Source organism: Budorcas taxicolor, chromosome 7 (assembly GCF_023091745.1).
Source record: "Budorcas taxicolor isolate Tak-1 chromosome 7, Takin1.1, whole genome shotgun sequence".
In the NCBI taxonomy this organism is placed as follows: Eukaryota; Metazoa; Chordata; class Mammalia; order Artiodactyla; family Bovidae; genus Budorcas; species Budorcas taxicolor.
The window spans coordinates 12,672,456-12,694,843 of NC_068916.1; the positions used below are offsets into that span (position 1 = coordinate 12,672,456).

Here is a 22,388-nt window from a genome sequence, read left to right on the forward strand (position 1 = left end):
ACACACACACACATATATATATTCATTCCTTTTCAGATTCTTTCCCCGTACAGGTTATTACAGAATGTTGAACAGATTCTCTGTGCTATAGAGTAGGTCCTTGCTGATTATCTATTTTATATGTAAGTTAATATGTTAATGTTATATATATATATTATATATAATAGTTATATGTTAATCCCAAACTCCTAATTTATCCCTCCCCAACCCCACTTTCCCCTTTGGTAACTGTAAGTTTGTTTTCTGAGTCTGTGAGGCTGTTTCTGTCTTGTGAGTAAGTTCACTTGTATCATATTTTAGAATCCACGTATAAGTGATATCATATGGCATTTATTTGTATTTATCTGACTTACTTTATATGATAATCCCTAATTGCATCCATGTTGGTACAAACAGCATTATTCCATTCTTTTTTATGGCTCAGGAATAGCCCATTGCATGTATGTACTCCATCTTCTTTATCCATCCTTCTGTGGATGGACATCTAAGATGGGCATTTTGATATCAGATCTGATCACTGTATTTTAAACTGCAACCACCAACCTCCTTTCCTGCTTTTTCTCTCTGCAGCATTCGCCACACAGTACTGTATGCCTCTCCTCCACAAGGGCAGAAATTTGTCAGTTTTACTCTCAGCTGTGACCCTGTGCCCAGGACCTGGCACACAATAGGTGCTAAATTGATATTTGTCCAGTGGAGGTTGGAGGTGAGATGGAGGAAGAGCATCTGCATTTTCCTTACGGAATCATCTGCTGGGTTTCATGGCAGTGAAACCCCTCTGTATGAAGCTGTGTTGGTAGATCCATGTCAGACTCACAGAATGTACGACACCCAAGTGTGAACCGTAAAGTAAGCTAAGGACTTTGGATGATAGTGATGTGTGTAGGTTCATCACGGGTGACAAATGAACCACTCTGGTGGGGGACGTTCATAACAGGGCAGGCTGTGCCTATGTGGGGGCCGGGGACATGTGGGAAACCCCTGTATCTTCCACTCAATTGTGCTTTGAATCTAAACAAAGCTGGAAAGATTTTCCTTAACTCTGTGATACTCCCTTTGAATATATGATTTTAGCCACCATCATAGCAAACTGCATCGTCCTCGCCCTGGAGCAGCACCTCCCTGACGATGACAAGACTCCGATGTCTGAACGACTGGTGAGTGATGTCTCTCCACCGGGGTCTCTGCTTTGGTGGCACACTGATGTGGTTGTGGGATCTGAGAGCAGACTGGGCTCTTAGCCTTGTCTCCAAGAACCAGATCCTGGGCCCCCTGCCTCTTGTTGTTTAGTTGGTAAGTCCTGTCCGACTCTTTTGCGACCCCATGAACTGGAACCCACTAGGCTCCTCTGTCCATGGGATTTCCCAGGCCAGAATATTGGAGTGGGTTACCATTTCCTGCTCCGAGGGGTCTTCCCAACCTAGGGATCAAACCCGTGTCTTCTGCATTGCAGGAGGATTCTTTACCACTCAGCCACCGTGGAAGCCCTGGGGAACCTAAATTTCATGAATACCAATAATCTGGGGAGAGAGACGTCCTCGCTGCCCGTCCTCCACTCCCGCCCCCCCAGCAGACCTCTTGTGAATCTGGAGAGGGATGGAGGGGTCACGTTGTCCATGAGAAGTCACATTCAGAACAAAATTTTGGGGAATTCTCTGGCAATTGGGTGGCAAGACTTGGTGCTTTCACTATTAGGGCCCAGGTTCAATCCCTGGATGGGGAACTAAGATCCTGCAAGTCTGGTGGCACAGCCAAAAGAATTTAAATACATAAATAAATTTTTAAAAAGTAAAAACAAACCAAAATTCTTGTGAAAAATATTGACCATACATAAATACATGGAGAACAGTACCATGAACCCCTCATGAACTCATCATCCAGAGACAACAAATATCAAGGTTTTGACTCACTTCATGTTTCCTTTCGTTTTTTTATTTCCTTGGTTTGTTTTTCTTGGCCAAAGTATGTTAAGGCAAATCCCAAGCAATACATCAATTCACTGCCATATACTTAAGTCTGCATTGCTCAAAATTTGGGCACTTTCTGGGACTTACCTGGTGGTCCAGTGGTTAGGACTTGGTGCTTTCAATGCCATGGCCTGGGTTCAAACCCTGGTTGAAGAACTAAGATCCCACAAGGCACATAGAGTGGCCAAAAAAGGCACTTTCTTACATCACCCCAGTGACATGTTGACATCCAACACACCAGTGGTTCCTGGGAATCATCAGAAACCCAGCCAGTAATCAGATATCCACAATTCCTTCAGAAATGGCATCTTACAGGTTGTTTTGTTTGAACCAAGATCCGCACATGGTCTAGATTTGATGTTAAGGCTTCTAATCTAACGCAGTTATCTTCTCTCTTGCCATTGACTCTACAGAAACCAGTCCAGTTGCCCCAAGGAAGGTCCCACATTCTGACTTTTGCGTGGTTGCTTGCTTAGGGTATCATTTAGCTGGTTTCTCTTTTCTCCAGCTTTACTATACATGAATATCAGCTCTGGAGTCAAAATCCAGTTTGATCTGGTGGAACTCTGCAGAACTGTAAAGTAGCACTAAGTTCGCTCTCAATGCCCCAAGCCATCCCCCAGCCCCCTGCTTTGCCTCCTGGCATTCTAACAACCCCAAGAAGGAGAACTTTTTCCTTCCCATCACCATTTCAAAGCCAGTTTTCAAAACTCAAGTGTAGGGAGAGAGAGATGTTAGAAGTCACTCCTTCCTAATCCACATAATATTGATGATCTCAAGGCTCTTACATGTTAATAACTATGTACTGGGCTTCCAAGGTGGTGCTGCAGAAGAACCTGCCTGCCGATGCAGGAGACGTGGGTTTGATCCCTGGGTCGGGAAGATCCCCTGGAGTAGAAATGGCAACCCACACCAGTATTCTTGCCTGGGCAATCTCACGGACAGAGGAGCCTGGTGGGCTACAGTCCATGGGGTCACAGAGTCAGACACAACCCAGCACACATGTGTATTATAATGTGTTTCCTAAAAATAGAACTAGTCCAGAAAAACAATGACTTAAAACTTTTTTGTTTGTTTTTGCTTAAGATCAGGCTAAGTAAAAAGAGTTTGTTGAAAGAATAGTAAGCAAATAGTAGTAGCGATGGTGAGCTGGTATGGGAAACCTCGTGGAAGGAGAATGAAAATGACTGAAGCTTGAGAAGCATTGTCATTAACAAATGAGGGAGACAGCAATGGAGGGGCTCTGATGGAACAAAGCCTATAGCTTACTTCCAAGTATTAATACTATAGAGTGTCAGCTGGAAGCCAGACCTGGCCGGAGGTCTGGCAGGGAGCTGGGAGCTGGAACATTAGCCATTTACCAGCCAGTGCAGAAGTATTCATTCCAATATTTTCGCAACCTGAACTGCTGTACTGGTGCATACCAGCTTAGAATCATCACAAATGTCAGATTTGGGGGCTTGGAGGAGAGACCAGTGCACAGCAACCAACCCCAGGGTCCTCGATGATGTATGTGATAAGTAAATATTCTAAACCGACGCTTTCTTGTGGAACTTTCTACAGTGGTGGAAATATCCAACATCTGCACGGTCCAATATGTTAGCCACCAGAAATGGGACTAGTGTGACAGCAGAAATGAGTCTTTCATTTTATTTCCCTTAAATTTATTTTTTATTATATATTTACTATTCTTGGCTGTGCTGGGTCTTCATTGCTCTGCATGGGCTTTCTCTAGTGGCAGTGAGTGGGGGCTACTCTTCATTGCGGTGCACAGGCTTTTCATTACAGAGGCTTCTCTTGTTGCAGAGCAAGGCTCTAGGTGCATAGGCACCGTAGCTGTGGCCCTCAGGCTTAGTTGCCCCACGGCATAGGGGATCTTCCCCAATCAAGGATCGAACCCGTGTCCCCTGCATTGGCAGGCAGATTCCCAACCACTGGACCACCAGGAAATCCCTTCATTTCAATTTAAATAGTCACACATGGCGGCCTAAGTAGTCTGTAAAGTTGGCCAAATGGAAAGGAGTCGTCTTTTCCATGCTTCTGCTTTTCTCGCAGTAGCCTTTGGACAAGGTTACTCCAGGCAGGATGCCGTGAGGCGCGGTGAGGGCTGGAAAGTCTGGAGAGGTGAGGGGAAGTGGGTAGAGATTCTGGGTGGGTGGTTCCCTGTTCATGCCGCCCTCTGCCCAGCCAAAGACACTAATCTTACCTTCTCCCTCTTCCAGGATGACACAGAACCATACTTCATTGGAATTTTTTGTTTCGAGGCTGGAATTAAAATCATTGCCCTTGGATTTGCCTTCCATAAAGGCTCTTACTTGAGGAATGGCTGGAATGTGATGGACTTTGTGGTGGTGCTAACAGGGTAAGTGGCCTATACTGTGTTTCTTAGAATTATCTTGAAGGATGAGAACTGTGGAAATGTAAGGATTGGTGTCATCCAGGCTGGGCTCAGAAATGCTGAGCCCCCGTGTTCTTCAGCGTGCTTCTGCCCTCTTACCCAACCCCCCTCACTTCCTCATCTCGACTGGAGATCACAGCAGATGCTTTCTGTTACAATTAGAATAATAGCTTATTAGAATTGACTGCTTCCAAAGTGCTTTACGTGCATTCTCTCATTTAATCCTCACAACAATCCAATGAATTAGAAAACATTAATATTCCCATGTGAGCGCTGAAGAATCTGAAGCATAGAAGGAACTTGCTTGCGATCGCCCAGCTAGTAAGTGATGGAGCTGGGATTTGAACCTGAGATGATATCATTCCAGAATTCAAGTTTGTAACTATTGTGCACACGTGGTCCTTTTGCTTTGCTTGGGGGAATACCCTGCCTTTATTTTAAATTGGTTAATGCTTTTTGAGGACTTCAGGGTGCGAGAGATTGTGGTGGGATTATGGAGAAAACCAGTTGAAGTAAGGTGCAATCAATGCCTCTGAGGAGGTTTCAGATCTGATACAATGAGCCAGAGGTAAAAGGTAAAAGGTGAAGGTGTATACTCCACCTTGTATAAGGTAACTCTAGCTGCTATAACGGCAACAACAAAATCCAAAACTAGGTAATGACTTAAACACAACAGAAGTTTTATTTCTTGCTTGTTGAAAGATCAAAACAGTTGTTTCTCATTGGCAGGCTTCTTTCCTCTGCACAGTGATTGAGGGACCCAGGCCCTCATTATACATTGTGGTTCCCTATTGTTGACTCACAGATTGGGTCTATCTGTCTACAGGAAATCATAGGAGAGACATGAACGTGAATGGTGATGCTTGGGGCAGGGAGGCGGTTGTGGAGTTCTGGTTAGAACCTGGCTCATAACCTCTTTCACTCATACAGACTTCTGCTTGAATTCAGGCACATGCCCATACATGGCCCAGGGAAGCTGGGAAACAGCACACTGTGCTTAGAAGGAAATGGCAATGGATTTGGTGGCTAGTCAGCCAGTCTCCATTACTGACCCCAAAGCCCTTTATCCAGTCCCAGTATAGGCTTTACCATTTTGTGATGTTTTCGGACCCCCTTGCTTACTCACTCCTCCCCTCCGAGCTAAGTCTTTTCCTTCTCTCCCAAGAGCCCTATTCACTGGGGGACATTCCTCATAGTTCTCCTATATGAGAGCCCAGTTTTCCTCTATGGGATTATAATCCTCTATGGGATCATTTTGCGGGGGGGGGGGGGGGGGGGGCTCCAAAATCACTGCAGATGGTGATTGCAGCCATGAAATTAAAGGACGCTTACCCCTTGGAAAGAAAGTTATGTCCAACCTAGACAGCATATTAAAAAGCAGAGACATTACTTTGTCAACAAAGGTCCATCTAGTCAAGGCTATGGTTTTTCCAGTGGTCATGTATGGATGTGAGAGGTGAACTATAAAGAACGCTGAATGCTGAAGAATTGATGCATTTTGAACTGTGGTGTTGGAGAGGACTCTTGAGAGTCCCTTGGACTGCAAGGAGATCCAACCAGTCCATCCTAAAGGAGATGAGTCCCGGGTGTTCATTGGAAGGACTGATGTTGAAGCTGAAACTGCAATACTTTGGTCACCTGATGTGAAGAGCTGACTCATTTGCAAAGACCCTGATGCTGGGAAAGATTGAGGGCAGGAGGAGAAGGGGACAACAGAGGATGAGATGGTTGGATGGCATCACCAACACAATGGACATGGGTTTGGGTGAACTCCAGGAGTTGGTGATGGACAGGGAGGCCTGGCGTGCTGCAGTCCATGGGATCGCAAAGAGTCGGACATGACTGAGCGACTGAACTGAGCTGAACTGATGGGATCATTTCTGTGTGGGAATCACAGTTCTCTCTGTTGTTTAGTCGCTAAGTCGTGTCTTTGTGACCCCATGGACTGAGCTCTTTGTGACCCCATGGACTGTAGCCCGCCAGGCTCCTCTGTCCATGGGACTTCCCAGGCAAGAGTACTGGAGTGGGTTGCCACTTCGTTCTCCAAGTTTTCTTCCCTGGGATTCTGTTTCTCCTCTGGGCCCTGTCGCTGCTCCAGGTCCTTTCTCTCTTGGCATACGTCATGGGTCTTAGTGTCCATGCTGTGTTGGCTGGCCTCTCATAATTCAGGTTTTAAATGTATCTGTCGTTTAAAGCAACGTTGCTTCTCACAGAAGGAGCTGTGTCAGTTGGGCTCTTTTGGTAGAGGCTTTCAAGTTTGAGTGGTCTGTTATGAGGGCTAGCCCTAGTGCTTTCTGACGGGGGCTCTGTTTGCTGTGCCCACTGTCCTTTGCCTCATGACCTTGGAAGGTTCCTTGGACATATCATAGCATCGAGCACTTTTCTCTTTGCTTACTAGGAAACTTGTGTGTGCAACAGCTCAATGGTTGACTTTGTTGTTGTTTAAAAATGTATTATAAAAAAAGATGTGATAGAAATAATCATTTCTAAAAAGGTGTAATAGAATAATTCTAAAAGAAGTGGAGAATCATATAACAAATCATATAAGAAATATTCATTGAATGAATATTTGCATGAACAATATTGAATGAACAATATTCATCCAATGAATATTTATTGGGCAACTACTATATGCTCTGGAACACAGCAGTGGTCAAAACAGACAAAAATCCCTCCTCTTGTAGGGCTAACATTCTAGTGGTGAAGAAAGACAAGATGCGTGAATGAATACAATATCTAGTGTGTTAGATGTTGATGAGATATTTTTAGAGAAAAAATAAAGCAGAGAAGGGATGGGATGTATTATGGGCAGGAGGGCTAGAAGTCAGGGAAGACTAGCATCAGGGAGGTGGTATTTGAATGAAAACCTGGAGGAAGTGAGTGAATAAGCCATGAGCCGAAGGAGGAGCGTGCCAGGCAGAGAGAGCAGCAAGTGCCAAGGGCCAGAGGTTGAGCTGCATCTGGTGGGTTTGATGAACAGTGATGAGGCCAGCATGCCTGGAGCAGAGTGAGTGAGGGGGAAGTGGAGGAGGTGAGCACAGGGAGGTGATGGGGCAAACTGCCATCAAAATGAAACCTTTACGTGATTAAGAATTTGATATTCCATTCAAAGACTACTTGTTCAAGTAGATTAGCCTTTACACAGATTCAACAATACATCATTTGATTTTCTTTTATCTTTTCCTTTTTTTTTTTTCAATCAGAAACTTTAGGAATATCTAGTAAAAAGGTCTTATCCATATTTCACCGAAGGTTCTTTTTGACTAAGAAAACAGTATATTTCAACTGTTCTTGAAAGCATGGGAAGTTGCAGTAAAATATACAACCAATAAAAGTAAACATTGGTGACCAAAAAAAGCGCAACCTTTATGTATAGCATAGAGAACTCTACGCAATACTCTGTAATGACCTATGTGGAAAAAGAATCTAAAAAGAGTGGATGTGTGTATATGCAAAGCCAATTCACTCTGCTCTATACCTGAAACCAACACAGCATTGTAAATCAACTATACTCCAATAATAACTTTTTTCTTAAAAAATGCAGTCTTTTTAATACTGTGTAAGGCCCTGCATTCCCTTTCCTGGCCCCATTCTTTTCTCTCCATCCAGAAGCACTTCCCTGAATTTTGCGCTTATCATTTCCGTTTATGTATTTACACTTTTATATAAGAATATAAGAAGTATATGATACTTATGTTACAGTTTAATTAGATAAGTATGTAAGAAGTATGAGCTTAATCTGCTTGACAAGAATGGTCCCATCCATCCGTTTTCACTGCTTCATGGTATTCCGTGCTGTGAACATTCTACCATGTATTTATACATTTGGGTTGTTTCCAGCTTTGTGCTATTTTGAACAAAGCTGTCCCCTCGTTCTTGTGAGTGCATTTCTCTAGGGCATATGCCCAGGAGTGGAATTGCTGAGTTGTATGCTCTATGCATTCCCAGCCTCACTAGATCCTGCCAAATTGCTCTGCAAAGTGGTTGTACCAACTTATGCTCCCTGGGGGCTGACTTCTGCTGCTAGAGGCTGGCTTGACCTTGATGGCAGGAAGAAGCCTTCAAAACCCCTGTTTTCTGTAACATGGTTCTTGAAACACCTAGGGAAGCTCATATACTGTTGAGCATATAGTAAGTCTCAATAAGTGATTAGTAAGTTCTTCCTTGGTGGCTCACATAGTCAGGAAACTGCCTGCAATGCAGAAGTCCCAGGTTTGATCCCTGAGTCGGGAAAATCCTCTGGAGAAGAGAATGGCACCCCGCTCCAGTGTTCTTGTGTGGAGAATCCCATGGACAGAGGAGCCTGGCAGGCTACAGGGTCGCCAAGAGTCACACACGACTGAGCAACTAAGACACACAGACACATACAAGTTGAAAGGCAGCCACTGGATAGGCCAGTGTGCTGCCTGGATGTTTCTATCCACTACGCAGTTACAACAAGGTGATCTTTTATTCTCAGTTCCCTGATACTTGATGAGCCTCTAGAGAAGAAAGTCTTCCTCTGGGGCAGATTGGTCCTAAGGATGCAAGCTCATAGTTGGAATTAATGGGATCCATGAGCCATCTGAAATTTCATGCCAAAATTGTGTGTGTGTGTGTGTGTGTGTGTTCCTGGTCTGTAGTTTTCATCAGCGTCTCAGTGGGGTCCTGATTTGAACGCTACCAGGAGCCCCTGCTGTGGATTCTATTCATTTCTTAACCCCTTCTCCTTTCCTTATTTGTCTTCTCTTTTCCTTTCTCTTGCTTTCGTCTTAACTTCCCCAGTAATCAACCCTTCTTTCTTACTGTCTGGTGGTTCTGTCTCCTTCAGATCGGGCACATAGCTCAAATCTTATTCCTTCAAATTCCAAGGGGCTGTTGGATCTCCTTCTGGGTTATAAGCAAGGAACAGAGAGAGAAGACTTTAGTGTCCCTGCACACCTAGACTTCTGTGCAATGTCAGCAATGAGAAATGCAATAAGCTCTCAGTTTTGTGTTCTTGGGGGAAGGGGACTCAAGTGTATTAACCTGACATTGAAACAAAGATGACTTGAATGTGCGCTTTCTGATTAAAACATTGTGTTCTCATATTTCAAAGCAACCTGCAGCATTAAAATACCATTCACTTTTCATGGATTACCAATGTTTTGGCCATCTTTTGGTGTGACATTTGGTGAAAAAGATCTTACCCGTGGATTTTAGTGTGCTCTGTGTAGCTCAAAGCCTCAGAGACATTTTAACTTTGTAATTGATCACCCCTATTTATAGCATCCTCCACGTGTATTTGGAATTTGATCATTAAACTGAAAATATATAAGAGGAAGATTGGAGAAGCTTGGCTATGTTTCTGAGATAACAGAGTTCTTACTGTAATGGTGAAATATATGTATACGTCAAAGAAGTCAGATAATACACTTGTGCATGTTAAGAAAAGAGACTGCAAATGCTTCCAGGGTAGGAGCAAAGATGATTGTTTTTTTAATTCCTGGGCTTAGCCCTGTACCTGACATATAGCAGGTGATCAGTAAAATAAATGTTTGCCACGCTGGCAGGTGGTAACATTTCTGATAATCAGAGTGTTCTGGAAAAATCTGTTTTTGCTGTTTAGTCGCTAAGTCATGTCCAACTCATTTGTGACCCCATGGACTGAGCCCCACCAGGCTCCTCTGTCCATTGGGTATCCCAGGCAAGAATACTGGAGTAGGTTGCCGTTTGCTTCTCCAAGAGATCTTCATGACCCGTGGATTGAACCCATGTCTCCTGCAGTGGCGGATGGATTCTTTACCACTGAGCCACCTGAGAAGCCCTCTGGGAAGTTTACCAAGTTATTTAAGGAGATGGGGACCACTGCATTGATAGAAATAGTTGAACAGTCCAGGAGTCTAGATACCCTGATACCCAGATACCCAGTGCAGATACCCTGACATTAGGTCTTTACCTGCTCTCATATTTTGTGACTATAAGAAAACAAAGGTTCCTTTTTTGAAAGGTCCTATGAACCACCCCAGGCTTTGGGCAGTTTTGTGTTAAGGACAGAGGTGAGGAAAAGACTCAAGTACTTGGAGACCAGCAGGAAAGGACGTTGACCTTGTTTTCATAGCATCATTGAATGTTAGGACTCAGTGGACTCTGGCAGGTCCAACCCCTTTATTTTACTCACAGGAAGTAAAGACACAGAGGGGAGAAGTAATTTGCCCAAAGTCATGTTGAGATGGTGGGTAATCAGAAGTCTTCCAAAATCAGAAGATATGTTCATGTCAAGGAGTCTTGGTGTCCCAGTTTGGAGGTCAGTGGGGGTAGTATAGATAACTAATGCCACCTCTTGGATTCCACCATCAGAGCTTTGCCTTCTCTTTCCCTCGTCTCTCCAAATACCCAGCCTGTGATCCCTTTCTAGAGAAATAGGGAGCCTCAGAGAGAAATTCCAGTTTCCCATTTTTTTCCTTAAATAGTTGAAGAAACTGAGGACCAGAAGGGTCAAAGTAACTTGGCCAGAGTCACACACCTCTCGCATTCTCTTGCTTTCTTGACTCATTGAACAGCACATGTAGTTGTTCCTCAGCCTCTCCTGCATTGCCTGCAAATGAAAACAGCATTCCAAACAACAACAATAAACCACAACTAGCATTCTGACTCACAGGACAAACTAACAGCTCCTATAAATGCCAGCAGCATTTAATTTTAATGTCTCTTTGCATTAATCCCCACCCCACCCCCCAGCAGAGGATCAGTCAGTCACCCCTGGTACCAGAAAGATTCCCCACTGTGACACAAATGCTTTTTATCACTCAGAGAGTTTTGTCGTTGAGAGAGCATCGATCTTCTCAGTGTTCAGAGCATTTGGTTGTCATGATATTTGCTGAACCGTGTTCCATCAAGAATCGCTTCACTTCCTAGCAGCAGGAGCTTGTTTGTCCATCTTGGAGCAACAGTGATGATAATGATGCTGGCTGCCATGATTTTTGTTCTCATCATTTATTGAACACTTACTGTGTGCCAGCACTATATTAACAATTTCATGTGTGTTATCACTTTTCAGTTCCACAAGACCTTTCTTTAGAGGTGAATTTGAGGCTCAGAGAGATCAAGCTACTTACAAAGGGTCCCACAGTTAGTAAATGGCAGATTAGGATCTCAGCTGCCCTGCTAGGACGCATCCCTAAGTCTAGGATATCCCTGAGTCAAATTAAGTTTAGACAAAGAGCTATATTCAGCCCAGTATCCTTATGAACATAATACTTGTTATTTAGAACAGTGACAATATCGACACTCTAGAACTTACAAGGCAGTTATAACATGGTATACTGTATATATATAAATGTATGCTCAGTTAATTCTTACGACCCTCTGAGTTAAGTACCATTGTTATCCCCACTTCACAGATGAAGAAACTGAGGCTCAAAGGACTTCAATAACTTGCCCAAATTCACCTACCTCAAAATAGTGCATCCAGGATTTGAACTCAGGCAGATACGGATCCAGAATCTATTTTTCTTGAGTCCATTTTCCCTAAAGTCAAGTTTTTCAGGGAAGTCACCAGGCAGTCCTTCATTTTCGCCCTCACCTTGGGCTCCATGGTGGCAGGAAAGAACTGGGCAATGTAGGTTTCCAAAAATGGGAAATTGGCATAGTCTACATAGCTAATACCTGGGCCTCAAAGTCATGGGACTGACTGTCTGCCGCTGATGAACTTGAGAATGTGAGCTGATCTCTCTGAACCTTGGTTTTCTCACCTGGGAAATGTGAGTCATGAGAGTGTCTACCTCTTAGAGCTGTGGCAGGGAATTGTTGTTTAGTCACTAAGTTGTGTCCAACTCTTCTGTGACTCCATGGACTGTAGCCTGCCAGGTTCCTCTGTCCGTGGGATTTCCCCAGGCAAAAATACTGGGAAGAGTTATCATTTCCTCCTCCAAGGGACCTTCCCAGCTCAGGAATGGAACCTGCACCTCCTGCTTAGCAGGCAGATTCTTTAACCCTGAGTCACCTGGGAATACAGGAGGCAAAGTAAGTGGCAGATACTATGACCTGTGCCCCTGAAGCTGTTTGAGTGCTTCATAAATGGGAGTTGGTGAACTGAAGGGAAAGTTGAAACAGATTCTTTTGGTGGAGTGTGGTTGCTGCACATGTCCCACTCTTCATTAGTTCATCTCACCTCCAGGTTTACTTGCAACTGTAGTGGGCAGTTCCTATGCAGCTCAGCTCTTTGCACCTCCAGTACACTCATCTTTCTGCATCTCTGATGCAGAGTCTTCTCCAGAATCATAGGAGTTTGTTCGGCCCGTATGACAGACATTGAACACCAGCCAGGAGCAGCTCTCAGCCAAGGAGCAAGGATGCTGATGTCTAAATACCCTCGCTTTCCCATTGTTCAGTGAGAAAACTCAGAGGTTTGTTATACAGCTTCTTAAAGAATCCTAGCAGGATTGAATTCCAGGTGCTCACAATGAAACCTATTCATTGGTACACACTTTACCAACTTTTTGCTTCACTCTCTTGTAATTCCGTGGCCTCCCAAAAGTCCTTGTCTTGCATCTCCTTTCAGGGAATCCCAAATCAACACAAGGAGTAATAGCCAGACGCCCAATGGGTTATAGATTTCAGCACCCGGGACAGCGCCCAGCACACTTGCTTGTCTAAAAGTGTCCTCCTTTCTCGCTCTGCCCCCGCCTGGGGTGGGGCAGGATTGAGAGAAGGCCAGATGGCCAGGTGACGTTGTTCTGTACTGAGCTTCTTGGCCATTTTCCCTGTGTGGCTGGAGAAGACCTTGCCATCCATCTCTCTGCAGGTTTGGGGGCTGATAGAGGTCTTGTCCTCTTGAATTGCTGTGACAAATGCCAGCCGGCCTCTGAAGAGGCATCTGGTCACTGCTTCTATAGTTTTCAGGGCTGATGACTGCTCTCTTCTCACCAAGGCAGGGAGACAGCTGTCCTGCGGGCAAAGGAAATCTCAGTGGAACAGGAAGCAAGTGGGTGCCTGGGGCCAAGGTGGAGGCTGCCAGCTGAAAAGACACTGTGCTTTGATTTATGCCGGAAGGAACTATAGGACCTGCCGATGCCGTGTTGTGACAGAGGTTGTAGGAGCTGGACAGCCTCTCCTCTCTCCAAAAACCTGGGCCTGATCCAGAGACAAAAGGCTGTCACCTTCAGTGGGGTTGTGTAGTAGAAGGATGAAGCTGAGAACTTGGGAAGGGGGAGAAGAAATCGAGGGAGGGGGATCATTTAAGGAAAACAAAGAACCCATTTTCGTGACTTCTCTGGTTATATTCAGCCCTTTGGCTATCTCACCCAACTTTAAGAGTTTAAATACTCCTTCTAGGGACGTCCCTGGTGGTCCAGTGGCTGAGACTCTGTGCTCCCAATGCCAGGGGCCTGGGTTTGATCCCTAGTCCGGGAACTAGATCCCACATGCTGCAACTAAGATCTGGCACACCCAAATAAATAAAAATCTTAAAGTATTTTAAAATAAATAAATACATACTCCTTCTATGTTGCTGTTTCCCAAACTTACATCTCCAACCCGGACCTCTCTCAAAATCCCGCTTTGGAGGAGGAGTTCACCATCCAAAACCAAGCTCCTGATCATCCAGTATTGTCCCTCCATCTCTTCCCCTGACAGTGAACAGCAGCTCTGTCCTTCCAGGAGCTCTGACCAACAATCTTGATGCCTCCTGGCATGGAGATGGCAGTAATGTCTGACTCTTTGAGACCCCACGGACTGGAGCCCACCATGCTCCTCTGTCCGTGGTAAGAATACTGGAATGGGTTGCCTTTCCCTTCTGTAGGGGCATCTTCCTGATGCAGGGATCAAACCTGAGTCTCCTCTATCCACGGCAGATTCCTTACCGTCTGAGCCGCCAGGGAAGCCCCAATTCTATAGGTTCCAACTTTAACACGCATTCAGTACTTTTTCTGCCTCTGCTGTCTCCACCCTGGGCTGGGCCGTCATCATCTCTTGCCCGGGTTGTTAGAGCAGTGTCTGCCCAGGGCTCTCTGCTTCTGCCCTCCTTCCCCACAGTCTATTATCAACACAAGCAGCCAGAAGGATCCTTTTAACACCTAAATTAGATCAAATCACTTTTCTGCTCACTTTTCTACTTTGGCTTCTCCACTGAGTGAACCATCCCTCCTGTGGTTCACTCAGTGGAGAAGCCACAGTCCTCAGCCTGGCCCACAAGGACCTACCTGCATCACCTCGCAACCTCATCACTCCCTGTTCTTCTTCTCACTCACTTGGCTTCAGTTCACCAGGCTCCTGTTCTAACTGTTCCTTGAACACGTCAGGCAAGTTTGAAAACTCAGGGCTTTTGCACTTCCAGTTCTTCTGCCTGGTATGCTCTTTGCCCAAATATCTGCTCTATCCATTCTCTTATCTTCAAGACTTTACTCCAGGGTTCTCTGACCCTTTACTTATAATTTTAAAATTCCCAGCACTTTCTGTCCTCTTTCATTTATTGATTTTTTTCCACACACTTAGCACTTTCTGACAAGTTGAATACTTTACCTATTTATTTTTTGCCCGTCTTCTTCACTAGGTCAAACACCATGAGGCAGGGATTTCATTTCTTCTGCTCAAGGTTGTATTCCCCAGTGCCTGGAGTAGTGCCTGGCACACAATAAGTGCTCAATAAATGTTTCTGAATGAATGAACCAATCAATGGTACTTATGACCTACCACTGTTCAGGGAAGTTTCGCTGAAAAATAAACTGATCCAGAGGTCACAAAGTCCCTACCTGAATGCCCATGCATGTTGGCTGGTCTAGATGACGTGGTGCAGTTTTGGAGGTCAGTAGGACTGTCAGCTTCATTAACCGTTGCATGTACCGGGGGCTGGAATACACCTACACCTGGTTGTGGTCCTACTCCAGGAGTTATGGCATATCTTTTGTGTCATAGCTCTGAATGGGCTAAAATTCTGTTGAAATCAGCTTTGTTAGCTATCTTGCATCAATAAAGTGGTATAAGTATGAACAGATTTGTGCAGAAGGGGAAGAGCCTGATCAAGGGTGTGTTTTCAGGCAGCTGGAGTACATTTTCTTTTTTAAAAAATTTACTTATTTATTTGGGCTGGGCTGGGTTTTTTTTTTGCTGTGCGAGGGCTTTCTAGTGAGTGGGGGCTACTCTTTCGTTGTGGTGTGCGGGCGTCTCATTGTAGTGGCTTCTCTTGTTGCAGAAGAAGAACGCTAAATGGAACAATAGGAAGAACTGACCTCGCTATTCAGTTGTTATGTTCTTCCTTTTCTTTTTATATATGTGCTAATTCCATATTGATGATTGCACGCAGGCTTCAGTAGTTGCAGCTCTTGGGACCCAGAGCACAGGTTTAGTAGTTGTGATGCTCAGGCTTAGTTGCGTCACAGCCTGAGGGATCTTCCTACACCAGGGATTGAATCTGTGTCCCCTGCATTGGCGGATGGATTCTTATCCACTGTACCACCAGGGAAGTCCTGGAGTACATTTTCTAAGTGTGTAATTCACCTATGTGTAAATCTCTTTTGGAGTCATCATGACTAACGAGTATCGAATACTTTGCTCCCAAGAGTGCCTTCAGCCTTATGAAGCTTTGATTTCAGAAGTCAAGTGTTTTTTAGGTGATACTGGAGGGACATAGGCTGTGGGTTGTTTTGTTTTCACTGCTCATGGGCACATTTGGAGACCACCCACAGAATTTCAGGACATGAAACTCAGGGACAGAGGCAGGAAGGAAACCCAAGATTCTTAAGTCTTGCTCTGGGCATGAAAATGTGGCTGGTGATGTTTCTTTTGCTTCATGTTGGTATTCTAGAGATTATAGGATATTAATAAGATTTAACGGACAGAAGGGATCAGACTGGGAGGTCTTCATAAACTAAACTGAGGAGTTTATACTGGTAGGAAGTAGCCTGGATGTTTTCAAAGAAGAAACTGCAAAATGTGTAGCAGAATCACATCTTACGCAAATCTGACTTTCACAAAATCATTGATATGTAATTAGCACGTATATAAAAAGAAAAAGGAAGAATATAGTAACTGAATAGTGAGGTCATTTCTCCCAATCATTCCATTTAGTGAACTTGGGGTACAGGGTGCTTCTAGTGAGAAGAACTTCTTTCAGTCATGTTGAGGTCCCTGTAAGACATCAAAGCAGAAATACTGCTTTGCAGACAGATGGGGATATGTTTAAAGCTTGACTGCCTGTCCAGATTTGAGAGTCATCCACAGAAAAGGTTGGTTAAAGTTGAAAGTGACTGAGCCCTGTAGGCATGATGGTGTCACAGACAGGAACACAGGGTCAGAGAGGCACCCACAGCTAGGGAACAGAGGGTGAAAGAGGAGCAGAGAAGAAAGCAGACGTGGTAGACGGGTAGTGAGGAAGACAGATCAGCTGTGTTGATTGCAGCAGAAGAGACAAGAAAATCCCTAGGGCTTTGGGGGTTTCTACTGACATACCTCGGAGATATCCTGAGTTCAGTTCCAGGCCACCACAATAAAGTAAATAGTGCGGTAAAGTGAGTCACATGAATTTTTTGGTTTCCCAGTACCTATGAAAATTATGTTCGCACTATACTGGTAGTCTGTTAAGAAGGCAGTAGCATTCTATCTTTTTTTCATGTTGTTGAATGTATCAGAGCTTTTTAAATTTTTAACATCTTTATTGGAATATAATAGCTTTACAATGTTGTGTTAGTTTCTGCTGTACAACAAAGTGAATCAGCTGTAAGGATACATATATCCCCTCCTCCTTGAGCCTCCCTCCCACTCTCCCCATCCCACCCCTCTAGGTCATCACAGAGCACCGAGCTGAGTTCCCTGTGCTACACAGCAACTTCTCACTAGCTAGCTATTTTACACATGGTAGTAAATATATGTCAGTGCAATGGCATTCTATCTTAAAAATGTACATACCTTAATTTTAAAATATTTTATTGCTAAAAAATGCTGACCATCCAAGTAGTAACATCAAAGAGCCCTGATCACAAATCCCCATGCCAAATATATTATATTAATAATATTGTATGTGTTATTATTAATAATGAAAAGTTTGAAATACTGTAAGAATTATCAAAATGTGACACAGAGGCATGACGTGAGCAAATGCTTTTGGAAGAAATGGCAATAGATTTGCTCAATGCAGGGTTCCTACAAGCCTCCAATTTATAAAAAATGCAATGTCTCCAAAGCACAATAAAATGAAGTATGTCTGAAAATGAGCTTCCTCTATAGCTCAGCAGTAAAGAATCTGCCTGCCAATGCAGGAGACATGGGTTCAATCCTTGGGTCAGGAAGATCCCCTGGAGAAGGAATTGACAACCCACTCCAGTATTCTTGCCTAAGAAATTCCATGGACTGGGGTGCCTGACAGGCCTCATTCCATAGGGTCGCAGAGTCAGACATGCCTGAGGGACCGAGCATACACATATATGCCTAAATATGAGAGAAAAAGAGGGTTGTTTATAGGGAATTTGGGGGTGCATGAAATTTTGGCAGCAGATGTCTGATTGAAAGAAAAGTAAGCAATGAGTCTAACTCATTCAGGAAGCTTGTCAAAGACAGGAAGAAGGAAAACATTTGGTCATTCCTACCATCGCTGCCCAAGATACGATGAGTTAGGTGGTCTCATTGGAGAATAGCTCAATTTCCTGGGCCTTTTTCCTCTCCTTAAAATTTTGTATCAGAAGTGTAAGATCATGGGCATGTTTAGAAAGATGAAGAAAATGAGCATCAAATATGTATTGTGTGCTGTGTTAAGTCGCTTCAGTCATATCCGACTCTTTGCGACCCCATGGGAGTAGCCTGCCAGGCTCCTCTGTCCATGGAATTCTCCAGGCAAGAATACTGGAGTGGGTTGCTGCTTCCTCCTTTAGGGGATCTTCCCTACCCAGGGGCTGAATCTACTTCTCTTAAGTCTCCGGCATTGACAGGCGGGTTCTTTACCACTAGCACCACCTGGGAAGCCCATATTATTATATATCTCTTCATAAATAAAATTCTGGTTATATTATACCATAGTGATTAAGACCACGGGCTTTGGAATTGGAACAGATTTAAAACCCAGCCCCATTGTTTCCAAGCTGTGTGGCCTTGGGCAAGTGACACTATCTCTCTGAATGTTAGCTTCTTCAAATGAAAAATAAGAGTAATGATACTCCCTTCCCATGTAGAGTTGTTTCTAAAGGTTTAATGTGTGAACGTCTGACACAGTGTGCATTGAGTGTATGTATGGTATTTACCAATGGATGGTCTGAAGAAAAAGGAAGGGATATGATGCTTCTTTGGACCTCAGCTTCCTCATCTGTGAAATGGGAATAATGATTGTACCTACCTGTCAGGTAGGATTCAATGAGATAATAGTTGTAAAACACTTAGAAACTGGCAGAGAGTAAGTGCTCAATATTAGCTATTATAAGACTAATAACTATAATTATAATGATGATAATAGTTATTACTACTGCTCCAGGCCCAGTTCCATAGACTAGCAAGTTAACTATAGAGAACATTTGCCCTTATTAGTTGGGGACCCAAATTCCAACCTCTTCTTCAGTCTGCAGAGACCCCCCTTTGTGTGTCATCCTGCTGAACCACGGGGCCTCATACTCACAAGTTGAAGGCTGAAGTGGGGGGATGTCTTCCTCTCTCCGCCCCTTGGCAGTCAAGGCATGTGAGTTAACCTCAGCCAGTCCCAAGCTTCCTCACTCAGGAATGTGAAAATGGAGCAAGTGCTTCCCCAGTGGCTCAGTGGTAAAGACTCTGCCTGCAGCGTAGGAGATGCAGGTTTGATCCCTGGGTTGGGAAGACCCCTGGAGAAGGAAATGGCAACCCACTCCAGTTTTCTTGCCTGGAGAATCCCATGGACAAAGGAGCCTGGCATGTTACAGTCTTATAGTCCATGGGGTCACAAAACGAGTTGGACATGACTTAGCAACTAAACCACTGACTCAGTCATGAAGGATGGTTCTGGATTCCTTCATGGCAGCCTGCTGCAGTGAGGGTTAGTCTGGCTGTATTATTTCCGCTGATTGTCCAAGTCCCCTCCTCTGGCCTCTTGGTAGTTACCATCTGAGCTTCCTAAAAATCCCTTTTATGCCTAAGACATCTGGTCAGTTTCTAGGTTTTGCAACCCAGAACCCAAACCAACCTTGAGACGAGGATTTGAGGGCCAGTGGTTGTCTGTAGATGCCAGGAAACGAAGGAGAGGAGAGGGCTCAGATAATGAAGATGAGGCAGCCAGTGGAACAGATTCACAGGTCTCAGAATCAAACTTGTGGTTACTGAAGGGGATATGTTGAGGGAAGTGATAAATTAGGAAACTGGGATTGACATATACATACTGCTGTATATATGATAGATAACTAATAATGACCTACTGTATAGCACAGGGAACTCTATTCAGTATTCTGTAATAACCTATATAGGGAAAGAATCTGAAAAAGAACATACATATATGTATCATTGGATTTCTCTGGTGGCTAAAGAATCCACCTGTAATGCAGGTTTGATCCCTGGGTCGGGAAGATCCCCTGGAGAAGGGAATGGCAACTCACTCCAGTATTCTTGCCTGGAGAATCCCATGGACAGAGGAGCTTGAGTGGCTATAGTCCATGGGGTGGCAAAGAGTTGGTCATGACTGAGCGGCTAAGCAGACACACACATCTGATTCACTTGCTGTACACCTGAAACTAAGACAACATGATTAAGTCAACTATACTCCAATAAAAAATTTTTAAGATAGAGGACTTCCTTGGTGGTCCAGTGGTTAAGACTTTGCCTTCCAGTGCAAGGGGTACAGGTTCAGTTCCTGGTCGGTGAGCTAAGATCCCACAGGCCTTGTGGCCAAAAAACCAAGACATAAAACAGAAGCAGTATTGTAACAAATACAATAAAAACTTTAAAAATGATACACATTTTTTTAATGCTAAAAATAAAAAAATTAAAAATAAACAACAACAACAAAAAAGGTTGGATTAGCAAACAAGTTAATATGGGCAACTGGGCTTCCTTGGTGGCTCAGCGGTAAAGAATCCACCTGCCATGTAGGAGATACAGGAGATGTGGGTTTGATCCCTGGGTCAGAAAGATCCCCTGGAGGAGGGCAGGGCAGTCCACTCCAGTATTCTTGCCTGGAGAATCCCATGGACAGAGGGAGTCTAGCAGGCTGCAGTCCATAAGGTCACACAGAGTCGGACATGACTTAGGCAACTTAGCTTGCATGCATGGGCAACTAGCTCTTGTTTAATCTCTCTGGACAACATTGAGAGGCCAAGTGGAACATGCCCCACAGAGTCAGCCCACCAAAGAAGTGAGGGAACTGGACCTTGGGAGGCCTTCTGGGGTGTGAGCTCTCTGGTTCTCCTGGCTTACTCCGCATTTGGGTTGAGCACGCTCCTGTGGCCAGGAAGTCATAGCTGTTCACAGTGAAATGTGGGACACAGGCATGGCAGCCCCGGTTTCTGCCTTGCTGGCCACACTCTCTTCGTCCTGCTGTGAATTGTCGCTCAACTGCTTATGTCTCCTGGTGAAATGGTTGGAGAATCAGTTCATCCATAAGGCTCACCCGGTTGGCCCCAAATAGGAAGTGAGAAAACAGGTGCTGCTTTGTAGGGAAGAGAGAAATAAGGGGTGGCTGAAAGCCTGACCCTTGTTCTTTGGGGAGTTTTGGCTCCATCCATATTCCTGAGACAGAGCACTCCCTCTCCTTCCTGGCCTGGGTCACAGGATTTCAGCGCAGAGAAGAACAGAGGCCAGCGTGAATTAAAAGCATGGAAATTCAAAGCAGAAGAATCCAACAGGATTCAGGTGGGATCCAGGACCCAGGATTGGGGATGAGTTAGCAGTGTTTTTTTTAACTAACTTTCGCTGGCAACAATGAGAAGAATTTGTCCCCGGAAGGGAGAAATGAACAAACTGGGCTTCTCTCACTGGGAGGTGAGAATTGCATCAGCAGGGTAGCCTCTGCACCAGAGATGGCACAGCAACCTGTGTCTTCATGCCTGAAAAAGGAAGAAGTGTGGGTCCTCTGTTCCTATTGTGGCATCTTATGTGGCCTAGAAACAGGGCCACGTTTGAAGGCTGTATTAGGAGTGCATTCAGTGACATGGAACAGAAAATTAAAACTTGTGGAGGCTTAAACAAAGCAAACAATATTCATTCTTACCTTACAGAATGTCTGGGTTGGGTACTGGTTGGCATTGGTTGGCATCTCTAATATGCCTGGCCTTTGCCTCGTGGTTGCAGAATGGTTGCCAGAGCTCCTAGCATCATGTCCACATTCAAGACAAGGGAAGAAGCAGGCTGGCAGTTTAGGTGAGACTCAGCTGTGTGCTTTACCTGGTCTCAGTTGAGCTCATTCAAGCCTCTGTGGTCAACTGTGGGGCAGCTGGGTGGCTGTCCTGTTTAGGTGTTGGCTGGCTGTAGGGCGACCTTGGCTGGGACCACTGTGCTCTGCTCCACATGGTCTGGTCCTCTCACAGGTAGCTTGAGCTTGTTCACACGGAAGAAGCAGGGTTCTAGGAGAAAGAGGAAGCACATGGGGTCTCTGGAGGGCTAGTCTAAGGAATGGACACCCTCAATTTGGCCACTGTTGGCTAAAACAAACAGTGAGTCTAGTCCAGATTCAAGGGGTGGGGGCGGGGGGAGGTTGACGGAAGAAGTAATACATAATATCACAAAGGGTATGTATCCAAGAATTTACTTACTAGGACCATTGTGGCCCCAATTCCTGTCCCCTGAGGTCTTCTGTCCCCTTTCATTTCGTTCCTGACTCTTAGCGAGAAATGAGGATGATGTACTGTTATTACCATGTCAGTCTCCTTTGCAGTGTAAAGGAGAGAATGTGCCAGCAAAGACTGTGCCCAGAGTCCAGGGCCTGTCATACAATCACCTGGGAATTAAAGGTGGGGAAGATTACAAGCCTCTTCAGATTCCTTCTGCTTTTATCAAATCTCAACTTGGTATCTGAGTTCTGAGCCCTCATGGGTGGTTAAAGCAAGATAAAAGATTTCTTGCCTGCCATGTTGACCCGGCATAGTTCACAGTCATGCAGCCCAGGTCCCTATGTCAGCGGGGGCTTT

General features: G+C 44.6%; 1 protein-coding gene across 1 annotated transcript in view; it reads left to right on the top strand.

Moving 5' to 3' along the window:
• Nucleotides 1-22,388, top strand: part of CACNA1A (calcium voltage-gated channel subunit alpha1 A) — a 343,443-nt gene that overhangs the window by 140,875 nt on the left and 180,180 nt on the right. Inside the window, exons 3-4 of the mRNA XM_052643195.1 lie at nt 1,052-1,157; nt 4,190-4,329. Of these exons, the coding sequence (XP_052499155.1) occupies nt 1,052-1,157; nt 4,190-4,329 (246 nt within the window). The remainder of the gene's footprint in view (nt 1-1,051; nt 1,158-4,189; nt 4,330-22,388) is intronic.